The sequence below is a fragment of the Gopherus evgoodei genome, chromosome 8 (assembly GCF_007399415.2).
Source record: "Gopherus evgoodei ecotype Sinaloan lineage chromosome 8, rGopEvg1_v1.p, whole genome shotgun sequence".
In the NCBI taxonomy this organism is placed as follows: domain Eukaryota; kingdom Metazoa; phylum Chordata; order Testudines; family Testudinidae; genus Gopherus; species Gopherus evgoodei.
The window spans coordinates 102198337-102218164 of NC_044329.1; the positions used below are offsets into that span (position 1 = coordinate 102198337).

Consider the following 19828-nt stretch of genomic DNA (forward strand, 5'->3'; position numbering starts at 1 on the left):
TGAATTAGCCTGGTGCCTCTTTTCAGAGGAAAATCAACTCTTCTGCACCATTCACGCCACTAACACACACATCACTTTCACGTGAACATTAACAGAAGCTTAATGATTTCTACTAAACCTCTTAATCAATACCAAGTAATCAAACAGGCAGAAGAAAGCTACATAACATACACTAAGTTTTCAGTATATTATAAGCTTTCCAGATGCTCATCTGAAGTTAAATTTACAGAACAGAGCAAGATTTTCTCATCTGAAGTGTATTGTTTTACCTTTAAAATTTCAGGCTTTGTTTTTTCCATAACGTGTGTAAGGCTGAACAGATGAAAGAGTGCTTCCCTCACAAAGAATGCCCGCTCACTGTACCGTTTCAGTGCTTCAGAAATCTGAGTTTCATTTGCTTCTCCAGACACCTAGGAACAGACAAAGAAGTTTATATTTCCTTTTTTAAAAGTTGTCATTACTGTATTTCAGAATTTGATTTTTCTTAACTGTGCAAAACTATTGTTCCAAAGCCGGTGGCATTTTATCCAAATCTCTGTGTTTTTAACATTTCATCTACCTAGTACATGATCTGCCTGCAGTAGCCCAGGACTAGACACATTTTAACATTCCCCATCAAAATAAAGTAATATTGTACAGTATAAATAGGGCCCTACCAAATTCACGGTCCATTTTGGTCAATTTCACGGTCATAAGATTTAAAAAATTTCATGGATTTCAGCTATTTAAATCTGAATTTTCATGGTGTTGTAACTGTAGGGGTCCTGACCCAACTCTGAAGGCAGCAGCGTGGAAGTAAGGGTGGCACTGTATGGCACTGCCACACTTACTTCTGCACCGCCGCTGGCAGGATGCTGCCTTCAGATCTGGGCACCTGGCCAGCAGTCACCACTCTCCGGCCACCCAGCTCTGAAGGCGGCACAGAAATAAGGGTGACAATACTGCAACCACCCTACAACAACCTTGTGACCCCCCTCCACAACCCTCTTTTGGTCGGGACCCCAGTTTGAGAAACGCTGGTCTCCCCCGTGAAATCTGTATAGCGTAGGGTAAAAGTACACAAAAGACCAGATTTCACGGGGGAGACCAGATTTCACAGACTGTGATGCATTTTTCATGGCCGTAAACTTGGTAGGGTCCAAAGTATAAACCAAAACTCAGCTTCAATCCAATCTTTGACCAGAACTCCCTGTAACCAATCAGGCAGGAGGAGTGTCACTCCATAACCAATTAATGTTGCTTGTGTCCATTTTTGCCTTATAAGCAAGATTCACAGCTGCAAGATCCATCACACACAAATGGGCACACACTGCTGCTGAAACAATACACTTGATGCAATTTTCTCAGCTGGTGGTGGTGCTTGTTTTAGCCACACCAATGAGAGAAAGTTTCCTTGTTTTTGCAGGTTACTAATTAGTTCAATCAGTAGCTATAGCTTCCCAGAATTCTATTAATGAGAAGTATCATAGGTCCTATATTCTCTTTTTAAAAAAAAAGAAAGAAAAAGATGAATTCTTAAAGCCTAGACTTTAATTCAACTTGCGAACTCATGTGAAAAACAACAATTGCCTTCACTAGAATTTACCTTGAGTTAATTAACTTAAGCACTGGAACAAATTGCCTCGGAAGGTTGTGGAATCTCCGTCAAAGAGCAGATTGGACAAACATCTGTCAGAAATGGTTTAGTTCAACATTTCTCTAATAACTATGGGTTGGGACCCCGAAGTGGGTTGCAATCCCATTTAATAGGATCACCAGGGCTGGCGTTAGACTGGCTGGGGACCAGGGATGAAGCTCGAGCCCCACCACCCAGGGCAGAAGCCAAAACCTTAGCCTCACCACCCAGGGCCAAAGCCTGAGACCCTGCACGCAAGGTCAAAACTAAAGCCCAAGGGCTTCAGCCCTGGATGATAGGGCTCAAGCTTTTGGCTTTGGCCCCCGTGCCCGGGGAAGTGGAGCTCGGGCAGGCTCAGGCTTCAGTTCCCCCTCCTGGGTCATGTAGTAATTTTTTTGTCAGAAGGGAGTTGCAATGCAATGAAGTTTCAGAACGCCTGGTCCAGTTATTACTTTGTCCTACCTTGAGGGAAGGGGACTGGAGTAGATGACCTACTGAGATCCATTCAAGTCCTACACTTCTATGAGTCTCCATAAAACTCAGGTTAAGAATACATTTTTCTTTTCTTTTTGGCAGTCAAGGCAAAAGAACTTAGGCTTTGGAGAGTATCTTTAAAAAATGTTCCTTGCTCACCTGGTATCTTTTTCACCCCCATTACAGCGAGCACTCCCATTATCTAATGCCACTGCTTTTTAAATCTCTTTATAGGTAAGCAATATGCTGTGGTACTTCATGTGTTTCCTAGGGGCAAGTAAATGTTCACTGACTGCAGTTGGTGAATTGGTATTTGCGGGAGGGGTGGCTCAGTCACACACACACAAAAAAATTAAGTTAATTCACCTCAGGATATCTGAAGGGATATATGTTTGGCTCCAAGAGATTTGAAGAGAGCAAGAGAGTTGCCAAGAGACTTTGCATTTGATGTGTTTACATAAAATAGTTTACAATGAACAAGTCCACAATCAATCAGTCTTCTGCATCCCATATTGCTTGGGCCAAACAAATCTCTCAGATCTTGCTTCCAGACCAGGAAATAATCTTTCATAGTACAGTGTTTGAGAGATGCTGTTGCCATCTTTACTTGTCCTATTGATAAAATACAGTGTTGATCATCGCTACACTATGATGCATTTTGCAAGTAAAAAACCCACACCATTTGGAACTCATGTCCAGCTTCACATCTGTCTCACACACTACCTAGGGTTATCAGTTTATCTTCATAAGGTTTTTCACAGAGAAGTTTTGCTGGACTGTTATACAACTGTTCTGATCTCACTGGAAAGTACTGCCTACTGTTTATTCTTAAGTGGTAACACTACAAAAATCAGCTGCTTGCACATATAAGCAGACATTTCAATATAAGTGAATTTGTATCTAAATTCATGGCAGAGCTAAAACCATTATGAAGCTGGTACAGCATAATCTTGAAGAAAGTGAAACTATACAAAAAGCATGGTATGACAAGACGACAAGTGAAAGAGCCTTTAATATAGAAAGATGTTTTGGTTTTGGTACTAGCCCCTACAAAAAGCATGAAATATCCTCATGAGAGGGTCCCTTTGAGGTGGCAGAATAACTAAAATGAAGTCACTTATCAGGTACAAAACCCCTATAGTCAGGGTTTACCCCAAACTGTACATATTAGCAGAGTAAAAGCTTACCAAAACAGAGCGCCTATAGTAAACAGGATATGCTATGCAGATGAGATATGTCAAGTATTGCCTTTCTTAGACTTAATGTCTGAGAGTAATGAGGAGAACTCTTTAGAGAGCATTATTTTAAGTGAAGGGCTAGCCCCCATTGGAAAAGAAAAAGAAAAAGAAAAAGAAAAAGAAAAAGGGAAAGGGAAAGGGAAAGGGAAAGGGAAAGGGAAAGGGAAAGAAGTGGCTGTGTTACAAAGTCAAAAAATGGTATTCTCTAACAAACCTGGTTTTACTTACCAGAGAGACCACCACATTAACACTAGTGATGCACACCTAGTAAATAGAAGGGCTTACAGGACTATAGGGACAATGAGGGAACAGATCAAAGGAGAGATGCACACCCATTTTGGCCAGTCCAGATTTTAAGAAAGTATTTGAATTGAATTGATGCATCCAATGCAAGCCTAGGAGATGTACTGATGCAGACCAGGAAGAAACAGACCATTGCACTCTGAGCAAAAAACCTGTCTCTCACTGAACAGAATTACCCGGTAATAGAAAAGGAATGTTACACTACTGTGTGGGGTGTAAAACAGCTCAGATAATTCCAACAGGTGGTTCAGGGTATTAACAGATCATTCATCATTAATATGGTTCGAGAGAACAAAAGGAACCAACTCCAGATTGCTACACTGGAGTATAGTTTTGCAGGAGTATTAAACATATTGAGGGGTTTGAGAACAAGGTAACCAATGCCCTATCCAGAAAAGAGGGGGCAGAGGTGAGTCACTGATGTAATAAAAGGGCTGGGTGACAGACAGAAACATCGATCTGAAAAAACAGATGTTGAGCTGAGTACAAAAGTAGTTCCTGAATATAAAGTTTTATTGCATCTACTATGTTAAGTAGAACTGCTCAAAGCTGTATACAAATGCCAATGCATCAATATGAATGAGGCTTTGAAATATTGATACTTTATGCTAGAGGTCATGCCAAGGAACCAGAGTTTATTATGCCAATAAATAGTTTCAGACTATCCAGTGCTAACATCCTGTTCCCATAGGTTTGATATCTCAAAGCAGTACTTCAATACTCATTGAGTGGTATAGAAAAATAGACAATTTACGTTAAATATGACCCAAATTTTGGCACAGAAACAGTTACATGAAGGCCCGAGCCACAGTTATTAGCAATTGCCATTACCGGATAAAAATACTATGATGGGAGGTGAACCTATAATTTCATTCTGGAAGAGCCACATGTTTGTTATAACAACTTTAAATAGCCAAACTTAAAACGTCAAACCTTTAAGTTTCCTTCTCCTGTAAGGAATTCTGAGTAGCCAGCATCAGTAGCTAACAGTCCCACAAACTGCATTGTTGGTCGCTGTTGAATAAATGCTTCTACAGCTTCATCTGTAACATGCTTTCTTCCGGAAATGTCCAAAGACACAAGGTTAGGTAGGATATCTTTCTGTTCTAGTAAACGAAGTGCTATATCTGATGTGAATTGTTTATCATCTGAAATATCAAGATGATTCAGATATTTCAGTTCTCTTAGAACATCCAAAATCTGTGTCGTCGTCATTTTCAAGCATTTCAGGTGGTGCATGGTCAGAGACTTAAGTTGCTCCTTGCAGGTGAGGAGTGCAGTTATGTCAGTGACAGAGGTATTGGATATATCTAGACTTTCTAACCTTGGAAGTGATGCAACATCTGCTAAGTCTTCATTGTAGAACAGAACATTGGTAATGCTCAAAGCACGAAGACCAGACAACTGACTAAAGCATCTTTCATATGGGTCTTCCAAGGAGAGAGTTAATGAGTTCAGCACAAGGCATTGAAGGTTTTGTTTGATCCATTTATTGCTGCCAAGTCCACTTATGATGTCTGTGATTGTAATATCTGCATTCACCCCTGTAGCATCAAGTTCTACCAGCTTGTGATGGCAAAATGCTTTCCGGAAAGCCACTGCAGAGATTTTTGCTTTGCGGATACAAGCTCGTTTCAAACGCATCTGGTTGCCTCGGAAGATGCCCACAGTTCCATCATTTAGCAGCCCTGTTGGAAAATAGCAATAAGTTTATGCTGTATTACAGATTTTTTTTTCAAATCTATGGGGGGAAAATGACAAGGATTAACAAGAATAACTGGTTCATAATTCACAGCCATGAAAATCACGTCACGGACCATGAAATCTGGTCTCCTCCATGAAATTTGGTCTCTGGCTGCCCAGCCCTTAAGGCAGGGCTGCCACAGCACAGAAATAAGAGTGGCAATATCATGCCACCCTTATTTATCCACTGCCGCTAGCAGGCAGCATTGGCTTCTGAACTGGCCACCAGCCACCACTCTCCACTCTGCCTTCAGAGCTGGGTGGCGGGAGAGTGGCAGCTGCTGGCCAGGTGACCAGCTCTGAAGGCAATACTGCCTGCCAGCAGCTGAGAAGCAAGGATGGCATAGTATTTCCATCCTGCCATCAGCTTCAGGAAGCACTGCTGCCAGCAGTGGTGCAGAAGTAATTAAGAGTGGCAATACTGCAACACCCTAACAGGCTTGTGATCCCCTTTTGGGTCTGGGCCCCTAGTTTCAGAAACAGTGCGGAAGAAATCACACATTTTTCAAGGGTTAGTCACGGCATAAATAGCAACATATACAAAACCTAGTCTGCTTCAAATAAGGCTGAAAACTTCAACTGGTAATTAACCTGTCTTTAAAACAACCTCGAATTATGGACATTTTAGACTAAAACTTGCATTTATATGGACCTACCACAACTTATGAGAACTGGTTAGAAATCTGACAAAAATTCAAAACATTTTGCTGAGGTTCCACCTACCCTCCATTTCCTGTCCAGTCCATATTGAAGACCAGGAGTCTGATATCAGAAACAGGGTGGTAACCCTTATCAAATGATAGACTTTAGTGAAGACATATGTTAGGCCTGCACTTAATATATACAATCGCTACCTGGATATAACGCCACCCAATATAGCCTGAATTTGGATATAGCGCGGTAAAGCAGTGCTCCAGGGAAGCAGGGCTGCGCACTCCAGTTGATCAAAGCAAGTTCAATATAACACGGTTAGATTTTTTGGCTCCCAAGGACAGCGTTATATCAAGGTACAGATGTAGTTAGAAGAAGAAAATAATGGTTTTGACAGTTTTTTTATAGTGCATTTCCTGGTTTGATTTTTCTTTTCAGCAACGAAATACATTTTATGCACACTGCTTACTGTGTAACATGAAATGAATGAAGGTGTTATAGCGAGATAATTTTAGATGTAATTATGCAGATACGGGGTGGAACAGACAGACTTCAGTTAATTACTCCATGAAAGATATTATTAACATTCTAATTAAATATCTGAGCATCTGCAGAAAGATATAGTTCATCAGATTCCTTTAATCCTGACAGAAATAAGAACCCCAGCGAAAAGTGCTGACATCTAATTGAAAAGATACATTAAACTAAGGGCAAACATGGGACAAAGGACATTTTATCCATGAGGGCAGCTTTCTATCCATCCATGATGCATTCAGCAGAAGTTGTGACAAAGCCAGAAGAGCAAAAATTCCTCTTCACTGGAGATTAAGGAAGAAGGTTCATGTGGCTCCAGTGCCAGATCCTACTAGACTATAAAGTAGGGGCTGCAATGTCATATTCTAGTGGAAAACCTACAGCTGCTGCCTTTGAAATAAAGATATTACCATGAAATGCCATAGTCTGCAGCAGTCGATCAGCCACTTCTTGTGGAAATATTCCTGGCTCCTGCAAGCACAGTGTTCCATCTTGCCTTTCTGTACAAAACTTTTCTAGGTCAGCGGTCAGAAAATTCAAGCAGATATCAAGTAAAGTATATGGAGATGCCTCCTCCTGTCATAAGCAAAACACAACCAAATTACTGAGACATTAGAGTTAAATCAAAAATATTGGCCATGAATGATCAAGCCCATTTATAAACATAGTATTTTGGTACCAGTCAGTGTTTTGTTAGCACAATTCTCATCACTAACGGACAGGGTAGCATTACAAAATCAGCTGAGGGGACACCCTATCATCATACATTCAATTGTAACTATTAAATCTCTCACTTTGCATCTGAAGAATAACATCCTTTTAAATGTAGTTAATATATTAAATATGATCCTACAGTAATTTAATGGAATATACTGCATTATGATTTTGCTGCTGTTTCCATTTCCCTATTCCAAACAAAAGAGAGACAGGATGTTTAAAACTCATTATATTCAAAAGAAACACCAAGCTGGTGTAGAGACTATGCTTCTGTTGGATACTGGTACATCATCTGCTGAAGAGCAAAGCCAAACTGCTGATTAGTTTATCGCAAGGTGGATTAAAATAGAATAATTATTTTTTAAAAATCAGATTAAGTTAAATATATTTTTCTTTTTATAAATAAAATGTTTAAATTTAAAATTTTAAATAATAACCAATGTTAATGCCTAAGCATCATATAATCTTCAAATAATTTAAATAAATAACCAAAAATTCTACACTGCAATAATGAGCTCTCTTCAAATTTTTAATCAGTGTTGCTTTTTTAAATACACACAAACTCATGAGGAAAACATCTTTAACTGTGACGGTTAACTCAAGTTTTATAACTATTTCACAATTTCATGCACTCCATTAAGAATCTATATTATTTTCAATTTTTATAGTGGAACAAATGTTGACATTTCACAAATGCAATTTCAATTTCTGTTGTGTACAAAAGCTTTTGCCTTCATCACTTTTAGTTTAGCAGCAGATGCAGAGGGAATATTTTGTTTGAATGAACTAATCCAAACTAAGTTGAGAAACTACTTGGCATCTGAGAAAGCAGGAAAGCTTGTTTTCCTCTTTCAATCTATAAAAACCAGGTGGTAGACAATGAGATCTACTAATTCTAAAATCTGGAAGGAGATTAGATCCCAAAGTAACTTTGAAAATCTGACCCAAAACTGCAGATAATCCACTAATTATAGTCAAGCCTTCCTTTGTTCTAAAAGAAAAATACGTTTTGATAAACGTTTCTTATGTAACCAGCATATTTAAGGCAGTTATATTTAACTGATAAAAATAATTATAAAATGTTTTTGTTCATTTTTAGTTGAATCCCAATTTCAGATCTAAATGCAGACCAAGAATAGAAAGTTATCTAGTAAATAAGAAATGCATCATTCACAATTTCTTAATGTGATAAAAATTGTAAAAATTAAGAATCTGAATAATGTATGTAGAATGAGATATATCTATGCATTAAAGCAGTTAGTGTGTCCTCCTGATTAGCAAAAATTTATTCAAAAATTAGAGTAAAGACTATATTTAGATGCGTGTTAACATGTTTTAGGAAAATAACTAAAAAGTACAAATGCAAAACAAGATTAAAATAAATGCTTTAAATCAAGGTTTCCTGATTGCTGATTTAAATCAACCCACGCTGCTTCCAATCTACTAGAAATGAAAAGCTGAAAGTTTAAAATAGCCTTAAAATAAGGGGCAATGTTTTATTAATACTAAAACTGACAAATGACAAACAGTATTTAAGTACAAGATTAAAAAGGACTGAAGACAACCTGTTCATTACTGTACAAACCTGGGACCCAAAGTGACAATTTTTATAGTCTTCTTTCAAATCATAGCCAACATTTTTTTACCTTGTGTTGGAATTATTATTTACGCAGAATATTACCATGACATTAATTTAACCCTAAATTCCTTCATTAAATCCAAAGGTCAAATGGTATTTATACAATTGCACTAAAGATGCATAAAAAGCCTAAATAATAAGCAATTTACTACGTCCAAACGGTAGCAAACATTTATAAGCATTTAATCAAGATACTTACAAACAGACTAAACCTGGGATACTTACCTATATTTGTTGGCTTCAACATGATCAGGCAAGTATTAGGAATGACCCCTTTAAGAGTTTACTTTTTATACCCGTAAACAAACAAGTGAGATCATTGCCAGTTACTGACTTCAGCTAAAAATCAATTTAAGACCATTCACCCTTATTTCCAGTCTTAATCCAGGTGAGATTTACAACCTTCTTTCTTTTCAAGGTCTTCACACCCCTCCTTCTTTCTGACCAACAGTTTTTCCATTCCCAGAGGCTTCAACATTGGAATGTGGGTTGGGAAGGGTCATGGGAACTCATTTTAAAACAGATTACTTTTGTCTTATTTAAAACCATCCGCAGCCACCCTAGTTGTCAGAGGCTTTTTTTCTTTCCCCCCCCCCTTTTTAAAAAGAAGCTTTCCCTTATCTTATTAGTTATTCTTTGAACCAGACAGTCTCCCTACTTTATTCCTAGTGACCTTATAACTCAGTATTTTCAAGGCCTTCCTTCTACTTGCTAGTCAAGGCCCTTCTTTACAACACAAACACAAACACACACTCTTCCTTAACCAAACTAACCCTAATTCTTTAATTTCATATTTATCCTACACACAGCACCAAGGTATTGCAAAATATATCCTTGGGTGTATCAGACACTAACAGCAAGACAGGAAATAATCATGAGAAACCTCTGAACTTCTCTTATTAATACATAATCTTAATCTTTGAATATAGTTTTTCTGTTCAGTCTTCTAGTGCCCAATAACAGCCTGCTGTTTTTAAGTAACCACATTCCATCATCATAAGGAGTGACTCACAAACATTATGAATCATTCTCAACACTAACACCAAAGAATGCTGAGTGACCGGTACATGTTCCCCTACACGATTTTGAAAATAAGGGTGTCAGTTTTTGATACATCTCAAACTCCAAGAGCAATGTTATTTTGCCTTTAAACTGAATGTTCTGGCTATATTTATCTTTTATTTCTACTTTATGTGGCTTCCATTCTGTTACTTCATCTGCCTCATGTAATCCTCTTGATTAACTCATGAAGATGCATCTTTTTATAAATGAACTGTTCCATGTAACACTGCATACTTTCAGGAACTTCACCTTACCTTTGTCCCATTCCTAACCAATCACATGTAGTCAGCTAAAAGACATGTTAATTTAACACAGTTGAGAGTTGCAAGCACAGGGTTGGGAACCAGAAGCTCCAAATTATAATTCCTACTCAGACAAACTTCCTCTACGACCTTTGATTAGTAACTCAAATTCCCTGCCTCAGTTTCCCCATTTGAAATTCTTACTTGCCTCACAGGGGACTTGTAGTGCTTAGTGTTTACTAAAATGCTCTGAAGTATTGTTAATGCATTTTATTACTAATTAACTAATTTTCTTATAAGATTTGTTGGACATTATCAGGAAGCAGTAAAATTTGGCTACATCTGTATGCAAAGATATTAAGAGGGGGGAAAATGGGTTGTCTAGACTCTTTTGCTTCTTTATGATGTATAACGGATGCCTGAAAGTCTTCTGAACAGAATTTTGGCTAATCATTTAAAAATCACTTCTCTTTAAAAGTGGAGGGGGAAGAAATTGTCTATCCTAAAATTACTTCACACATTGAAGAGCATATGATGACTGTTGATTCTCAGTCAAGAATCAGCATATGAAATCTACTCCCATTTAATAAAAGATGCCCCTTGCTCACAACAACTCCAGTGCTTGTAATTTGCTGCTTCAACATCTGATAGAGGCAAAACATTGGTGATATTGCTTTTGGCACCTTTCCATTCTTTTTGCCAGAAAAGCTAAGTTCTTCTGTGTGTCAGTCATTGAAGTCCAATGATGTTATTAGGCTTTGCTGATGGACCAGTAACTGAAATAAATTGGGAAGATAAGGGTGTAGATTAAAAAAATGTCTGTTTGTGATCAGACATGAGCCCAGACCAATACCATAGATCTAAACACCCCCAAATTTTAGGGGAAGTTCAAATAAAAATATTGAAGTTCAGCCCATCTCTAGTCTGATTCCATTAAAAATGCTTATTCTTCACGCCAGAAGGGCATCCAACAATATCCATTAATTAGGATTAATTATACACACACCAGTAACACCACACCTCTTTCATGAACTTCATTGATTCCCACAGTGGTGGGCATGAGACTGTGTGCACTGCTTCTGTAAATCTATGGCAAAAAGCCAGGTGGGAAGGAGCTTGGGAAGGTTTTTGGCATAAACTGTACAGTGAAGCAGAAGACCCAGTAGGGGCAATACTGTGTTCTGTGTTCTAATGAAGTTCCTCAATAAGTGTCATGAAAAATAAAGTGACTCTTCTTGGAATTCTCTACTGTTGTAATGTGACAATGGGGACTTGCCCTATAACTATTCTAGCAGAGCCAGAAGCATTTCTGATTTTCTAATGTACTGTTCTTTTCCTTAAAAAGGACATGTTCAAGATCTTATGCTAAAAAGAAAAATTCCTTGCCTATGTTTAAGAACATATGAGGTTAGAAGTAAAATAATTTTCAAAATGTTACTTTTCTATTTATGCTGTTAAGTCTTTGCATTTTACTCAACTTTGAAAATGGAAATGAACTACAGTAGTTTCCCTTTTGTTTCTAATTAATTTCACTTTCCAGCTCTCATGCATTAATACAGTGCTGCCATGTTCAAGTTGTAAACACTGCCTAGAACTGATTAAATCTGAACAAAAGCTGTTTTATATAGAAATATACACAGACATTTCTATTGAAATGTGTGATTAGACTTTTGTATACACAGCCTAAATTACCTATCTAAACTACTAGACAGAGTCCCTTCAATCTCAGTACTTTTCCATCCTGTCAAGTTCATATAAAAGTCACAAGGCAGGCAGTCAAAAAGATAAGCAGACCTCATGTGTCTTCTCTGGTGTACATCTGAAAGACTGACATTATTACTCAAGATACATAACAGCATTCTACTGATGCAGCCAAGAGTGACTATAGTTTTGCCTTATAAAGTAGAACAGTTTTCTTTAGCTTTTTAAAAGCTTTTGTTTAAAAACAATGAATTACTATTTTAATAGATGTTTATTAAGCATGAAAACATATGAAAATTTAAATTGTAATTAGTAGTATACATAATAAGTTAATAAAATAAACAGCATGGATTTCAGCATCTAACAGCAACCTAATGCACGTGGCAGCCTGAAGCATAATGCCTCCTTCAATCCAAGTGCCTCTGATTATAAGCACGTAAATGAGTGTCTTGGGCAGATTTGTCACACGCAACAAAGAATTCTCTCCCCCACAAATAAAAAATAAAATAAAAAAGAGGAATATTTAAAACTTCTGCTTCCCACCCTATCCTAATAAATGGTTTATTATGGAGAGAAAATGTTTTACCCTATATAAAGTTTCACTATTTAGAGACAGTACAGTTTACACAGGGCCACTTCACATCCTTGAACTACAGAATCCTAAATTCAGCAAGTCTTGTTTAAAATTAATGAAGAGGATTACTTTATTAAGAATTTCAACCATGTTTTTCCTGAATTTTTTCTAAAACAGCATCATGTGAACCACAATCACATACACCTACTTACTGTATACTAAATCAACAAGTATATCTGACTTCTTCTGTCAGGCTGCTGTAGCCTACTCTGGCAGAAAGGCTAGCTTCGCTATCCTCAATAATGACTTAATCTGCTCCTTTGCAAGCCCTCATATCGCAGACTCATTTAAAAATAAAATCCTCTGAACAAATAAAAAGTAGCTTTTGCTTACTTAGCTTTTCTTTGATGAACCAGTGTAAAAGCTTTGAAGATTTTTCTAGAATATTGATAGATCCTTATCTTTCCATTAAACTCTTTCTAAGAAACCTATATCAACTTTGACATCAAAATTTGTTTGTTCTGACCACAAATGCCCTATGACAGTGGCTCTCTAACTTTTTTGCTGGTGATCCCTTTCACATAGCAAACCTCTGAGTGCAACCCCCCTGACAAATATATTAAAAAGTGTTTTTAATTTAATACCATTACAAATGCTGGAGGCAAAGTGGAGTTTGGGATGGAGGTTGACCGCTCGTGACCCCCTCATATAATAACCTCACGACCCCCTGAGGGGTCCCAGCCCCAGTTTGAGAACCCCTGCCCTATGACTGCTGCTTCATTTTGGTCTCCATTAGGGAAGGGGATATGCTCCACGTTTGTCATTTGTTCGAAATATAAATAGCACGGTGCTTTTTAAAATAGAAGATACAAATGCCAAAACTTTCCAACATAGCAGAACCACCCTGATTCAGTACCTTTGATCCAATGACACAGATTTACAAAAAAACAAGTATTCCTTTCTTTGTTTTCAATGGCCATTTTTCTCTAATAAGTGCTATATACAGAGGACCTCAAGCATCCTATCTAAAAAGACAAGAAGTTCTTTTCCTCTCCACTTCAAATAAAAGATGACCTTACATTTGGTTTCTTTAGGAGCTCTTGACATGGGAATCATGGAACAGGAGGTGTGCTCAGACACATTTACATCAGAACACAGTTGCACCCGAAAACAGAGTCTACATGCATAACTAGGTTGATGCAAGCAGACTTATCTGAACCTAACTTTGTAGCGTAGAGCAGGCCTAAGTAACGGCTTAATACCATGTTTATGTGCAGTGCAGTGCAGGGTAGGGAACTTTCAGCATGCATCATCAGCAGGATCCACATGGGCTAGTAAGCGTGCAACATGCTGGTGTGAACTAGAACTTATACCCCAGCTAATCTGCACTAAATTAAAGCACCATGTAAACAAGCCCTGAAAGTCACCCAACATTTTAAAACAAGTGTTCTTAATCTGTATTTCTAACATAGAAATGAAAGGAAGTAGATAATAACCATACATCTGAAATTGTGAACTAGAGCTACATTTTAACAGTCCATCAGTTCATTGACCATGGGTCTAACTATATTTTGCAGAGTTGGCAATTTAGGCCTAATACTATAACTAAATTACTCTTTATGAAGATTTAATTAAAAGATATTTAACTGTAAATTACAAGGATAATGGAAGCTGTCTCACTCCCAACCCCCAAAATCTAGATTTTCATGTAAAAATGCACTGCATTTTAAAACTTCCCCTACTCCAAATCATTTAAAATACTAAGGTGTTTCTTTTAGCCTATAAAGAGTTAAGCTTTCCCGACATGATATACCCAGGCAGCTGAAGAAACGAAGCACGCAGACCTCTGGTATAACTGTAAGGTGGCTGCTGGCAAAGCATATTCAGTGAATGACCCTCAATTTTGGAACCTGTTTTCTACCTTGGTATAACAGAACCTGAATCTGTTGGCTTTTTGGACACTCTGCAAGGCCCATCTGTTTTCCCAGGCGTTCAAGATGATGAGCTAGGGAGAACATATGAGGTGGGGGAAAGGAGCTTTATGGGAAGTGGTATTACTCCCGATGGGTTGGTCAGGAAAGAAGAATCAGTAACTGGTTTAATTTGTAAGATTTGTTATTGTTTTGAATGTACAGAGTATTTAATAAGTGAATTTCCTCAGAACTACTTAAAAATTACATCTCAGCATGGCCATAAACATCATATGACCTATTATCATTACTTTCTTAATCAATCATGTTTACTATCTTCTAAATACATATTCTACCAGGTTACAAGGCCAACATACACATTTTCTATTCCAGTCTCCAACACCTGCTCTTAAAGGGCAAAATGCATGGTTACTTTGTTTATTTTTTTAAATCTCAGACTCTAGTCTTTGTCTACACTATTTTTTACCTTGAGTTAGTTGATTAACAGTTAATTTGAAGTCTTAACACATTTGTAAAGACTCCCCAAACATTCATCTCACAGTCTACAAAACTTGTGTTGAAGGAAAGATCTCCACACAGGACAGTTTTACCAATAATATTAGTATAATTCCCTGTGTGGTCACTCTTATTCCAGAATAAGAAGGACTTTTTTTTAGGGGAAGTGGGAATTAGTTTAAACTTCTTTCAAATGGAGGAACTAAACTGAAAAAGTATATAACTTTCCGTTTAGAGACACCCCTTAGTCCATGACTACACCAGCAGCTCTTTACTCATAGGAATACTGTAATACTACACTTGAAAAGCATTCCTATTGTAGATGCATGTATACTGGCAAAGCTGCGCTTTTACTAGCGCAACTTATTCCACCAACCCCTCCTCCCTCCCCCGCCCCAAGAGCAGAACAAACTGTACCAGTAAAACTGCAGTTTTTGCCAATAAACCTGCACCTACATTAGGGGCTTCTGCCAATACAGCTATGTCAGTCAGGTATCACACCTCTTCACACCACTGACCGATATAACTGTGCTGGCAGAGAACATGGCCTTAGCTTACATTGGTGTAATTTCCTTTGCAGACAAGCCTTTAGATTTGTTGTGCACAACAAAACTAGCTTAAACAAGCATTAAGGTTGTGACACAATCCAAAAAATTCAAAAATAATCATACTACAATAGGAACTTAGATTCATAGATTATAAAGCAAGAAAGGACCAATAGGATCATCCAGTCTGACCTCCTGTATAATAGCTTAACTCTTCCTGCATAACTTGTGTTGTTGTAGAAACAAAATATATTCAACCCCCTTGCTAGTTAAGATGGATCAGCAGCCTCAATTCCCCCTCCCCCCGGTCAGGTTTTCACACAACAATGTATGTTTAAGCCTTGTTAAATATAAAAAGCAAAGTGTACGGTTTGGGGTTTTGTTTTTTAAAAAAATACAGTCATTTCCAACTGCGGGTGAATCATGACTCTTCACAAGGAGACAACAAGGTAACAAACAAAATGCATTTTTCCCCAACCATCTTTCCCTCTGTGATGCTTTAGTAGTGACAGAGGGAATATGCTTCATCCTACTGTTAAGTATCTGTAAAGCACTAGTATCAGAGGGGTAGCCGTGTTAGTCTGGATCTGTAAAAGCAGCAAAGAGTCCTGTGGCACCTTATAGACTAACAGACGTTTTGGAGCATGAGCTTTCGTGGGTGAATACCCACTTCGTCAGATGCACAGGACTCTTTGCTGCTTGTAAAGCACTAATTATTATTAGTGTAGTTGCTGCTGTGCTACAAAAGCTTGAGCTGTGGGACTCAAGATGTGAGACTGTAGATGTTTAGGCTCAGACTGGAGCCCAAGCTCTGGGACCCCACAAGGGGGAAGGGTCCCAGAGCCCAGGCTCCCGCCTGAGCACCACAAGTGCAAGTCAGATGACCCAGGCCAATCACAGGTCTTTTATTCCAGTGTCAACACACCCTCAGAACCCAAGCTAACATCGCAGAGCCAGCCAAAGTCAGTGTAGACTGAAGTCCTGAGAGTGTATCTACCCTGCAATGAGACATCAACGGCTGGCCCATGTCAGCTGACTTGAGCTCACTGGGCTAGAGCTATGGGGCTATAAAAATAAATGCAGTGTAGATGTTTGGGCTCTGTCTGGAACCTGGTAAGGTTTTTTTTTTTTTTTACAGTGTAGACATAAGTGACTCAGAAGCACAAGTCCCCCTGATTTTTTGATAAAACTTGTGCTCCTTAATCAGGTAAGCCTATAGCAGCATTTGCCAGATGTTTTTGTAAAGCCCCTTGTTGCCCCTGAAACTGATTGACAGATAGGTGTGTAGGTGCCTAGCATAAAACTTGCACTATGTCCCTCGCACAATTGAGTTGTATTTTCATTTTCTGTTCCTATTTACTTTCCTACTGTATCCTCTTTTTAATGCTGGGTGTAGTGTTTTTGCTTTCTGTTTTAGTTCTTCCTTTGTTCCACCCTCACCTGAACACTACATGTTGCAGCTGTGAGGGGGCGGGTGGCTCAAAGGGGAAAGAAGTGAAGCATGGACTGTTGAGATGCTGCATAAGCCTGTAACCCTGTAAAAAGTGAGCTGTTGGCCTTAAGAGTCACCTGGGAGCCAGGTGGCCTTTAAAGTAGCTATAGAAACAAAACACTCAATTTATCTATAATCTTTTTGCAGTCAGGAAAACCTGAGGTAACACAGCTCCTCTCCCACCTCTTCTCTTCTACTGCTTCTCCTGCCCACTTCCTGGATCCCAAGAGGACTAATCTAATACCCCACCACAAAAAAACCAGCCTCTAGTCAAATCCCTGCAATTTGCACTTGTTCACTCTTTTCAGATGACAAAAATCAGTTTCTTATCCACTGGGAGCTTCATTTTCAAAAGCACCAGTATGTCTACACTGAAAAAAACAAAACAAAAAACCACCAACACCATGGTGTGTCTCGGAGCCTAGGTCTACAGACTTTGACTCAAACTATGAGTCTAAAAATAGCAGTTTAGACATTCCCACTTGAACTGGTACTCGGACTATTAATCCCAGCAAGGTGGGTGGGTTTCAGGGAACATCTACACAACAATTAACACCCAGGGGAGGCCATGGGACTCAAGATGCGAGGTTGTAGATGTTTAGGCTCAAACTGGAGCCCAAGCTCTGGGACCCCGCAAGGTGGAAGGGTCCCAAAGCCCAGGCTCCAGCCCGAGCACCACAAGCACAAGTCAGACGATCGAGGTGAGTCAGATGATCCAGGCCAATTGCAGAAATTTTATTCCAGTGTCAACACACCATCAGAGCATGAGTTCCAGCCTAAGCTCCAACCCAAGCTAGCATTGCAGAGTGAGCCAAAGTCAGTGTAGATTGAAGCCGTGAGGGTGTATCTGTAACCCACACACCTTCTGGGTGTGTTGTTCTAGCCAAGCGGTTCTCAAACTGGGAATCAGGACCTCTAAGGGGGTCATGAGGTTATTACATGGGGGATCGTGAGCTGTCAGCCTCCACCCCAAACCCCATTTTGCTTTCAGCATTTATAATGGTGTTAAATATATAAAAAAAGCGTTTTTAATTTATAAGGGGGGTTGCACTCAGAGGCTTGCTATGTGAAAGGGGTCACCAGTACAAAAGTTTGAGAACCACTGTTCTATCCCATCTAGTGGCACCGAAACCGCTTAAAGAGAAAGATAAAATGAGTCTGCCCTACAGCCTTAGCTAACAGGCAGGCCTAGCTCACTTTTAGCTCATGTTGTTGTAGAGGCTCATGCACTAAGATCCAGATGTCCCCGGTTCAATCCTGCCCATGGAGGGTTTTATATATCTACCCTGCAACCAAATATCAACGACTGGCCCATGTCAGCTGACTTGGGCTCACTGGGCTAGAGCTGTGGGGTTATAAAAAATACAGTGTAGATGTTTGGGCTCAGGGATCTGGTGTGTCTGTTTTGCGGTGTAGACATGAGTGACTCGGAAGTACAAGTCCCCCTGATTTTTTGAAGGAACTTGTGCTCCTTAATTGGGTATGGCCTGATCTACACATAGGTTTTGTGTCCATTTAACTATTCCAGTTAAGAGCAGGAGTTTTGTTTGATTGAAACTAAATTAGTTAAAGATCACAGATTCATAGACTCTAGGACTGGAAGGGACCTTGAGAGGTCATCGAGTCCAGTCCCCTGCCCTCATGGCAGGACCAAATACTGTCTAGACCATCCCTAACAGACATTTATCTAACCTATTCTTAAATATCTCCAGAGATGGAGATTCCACAACTTCCCTAGGCAATCTATTCCAGTGTTTAACTACCCTGACAGTTAGGAACTTTTTCCTAATGTCCAACCTAAATCTCCCTTGCTGCAGTTTAAGCCCATTGCTTCTTGTTCTATCATTGGAGGCTAAAGTGAACAAGTTTTCTCCCTCCTCCTGATGACACCCTTTCAGATACCTGAAAACTGCTATCATGTCGCCTCTCAGTCTTCTCTTTTCCAAACTAAACAAACCCAATTCCTTCAGCCTTCCTTCATAGATCATGTTCTCAAGACCTTTAACCATTCTTGTTGCTCTTCTCTGGACCCTCTCCAATTTCTCCACATCTTTCTTGAAATGCAGTGCCCAGAACTGGACACAATACTCCAGCTGAGGCCTGACCAGCGCAGAGTACAGCAGAGGAATGACTTCTCGTGTCTTGTTTACAGCACACCTGTTACAGTACAACCCTTACAGCAGACACAGCTGGAGTGGTAGAAGAAAGGTGCTGATACCAGCAGGGCATAGTCCCCTGAAGGCAGGCGAACAGGTGACCCGGGTCTAAGTGTATCCAAACGAGGGGGGGCCGGGTACAGTTCGCCCGCCCCGCTAAGCCCCCAGCTGGTTCTGGAAGGAGCCTCCCGAGATGGGTTGGTTGTTAACATCCCGGGGCGAGCCGCTGTCAGGGAACGTAACTCGCCCCTCCACGGCGCGGAGCTGCCGCCCGGCTCCTGCAGCCTCGGTCCCTGTTTATGTAACACGCCGCTCCGCGGCTCGTTGCACAACCACCCGCAGTAACCGCGAACTGTCCTGCTCCCCTGGCGCCGAGGAGCCGCAGCGATCTGCTGTCAGGGCCGCGAGCGCCGGGCTGCCATCGCCCGCCAGTCCGCCCCCGCGAGGGCCTCACCGCCCGCCTCGAACAGCCCCCGAGGCAGCCGGAGGGGAGTTTACCTCAGCCGAGCTCGCCAGGGGCTGTGCTGGGGGGAGGCAGCCCCGACCCTCCCCGCGTGGGGCCCCTGCCCTCGGCGGGCTGCAAACCCCATGGCGGGGGGGGGAAGGACTCACCATCTCTGCGCTGGCTCCCCGGGCTCCGTCACCCAGCAGCCAGCCGGGGCGGCCTGGAAGTGAATCCGCCTCAGCCGGCTAGGGGCGGCCGGGCCCGCCTCCCG

The 19828-nt window shown here is 40.1% G+C and overlaps 1 protein-coding gene across 6 annotated transcripts in view; it reads right to left on the minus strand.

Moving 5' to 3' along the window:
* Nucleotides 1-19822, minus strand: part of ZYG11B (zyg-11 family member B, cell cycle regulator) — a 37068-nt gene extending 17246 nt beyond the window's left edge. Inside the window, exons 1-4 of one of the 6 annotated variants that reach the window (XM_030572770.1) lie at nucleotides 19725-19822; nucleotides 6969-7134; nucleotides 4564-5318; nucleotides 270-410 (exon numbers count right to left, since the gene is read on the minus strand). In XM_030572770.1, coding sequence (XP_030428630.1) covers nucleotides 270-410; nucleotides 4564-5318; nucleotides 6969-7134; nucleotides 19725-19727 — 1065 coding nt within the window. In that variant the 5' untranslated portion in view covers nucleotides 19728-19822. Of the gene's footprint in view, nucleotides 1-269; nucleotides 411-4563; nucleotides 5319-6968; nucleotides 7135-9926; nucleotides 10089-10826; nucleotides 10881-18858; nucleotides 18895-19610; nucleotides 19633-19724 lie in introns of those variants that run through there. The other 5 variants (XM_030572771.1, XM_030572772.1, XM_030572768.1 and 2 more) reach the window with 5 other exon arrangements.
* Between the last annotated feature and the right edge of the window lie 6 nt (nucleotides 19823-19828).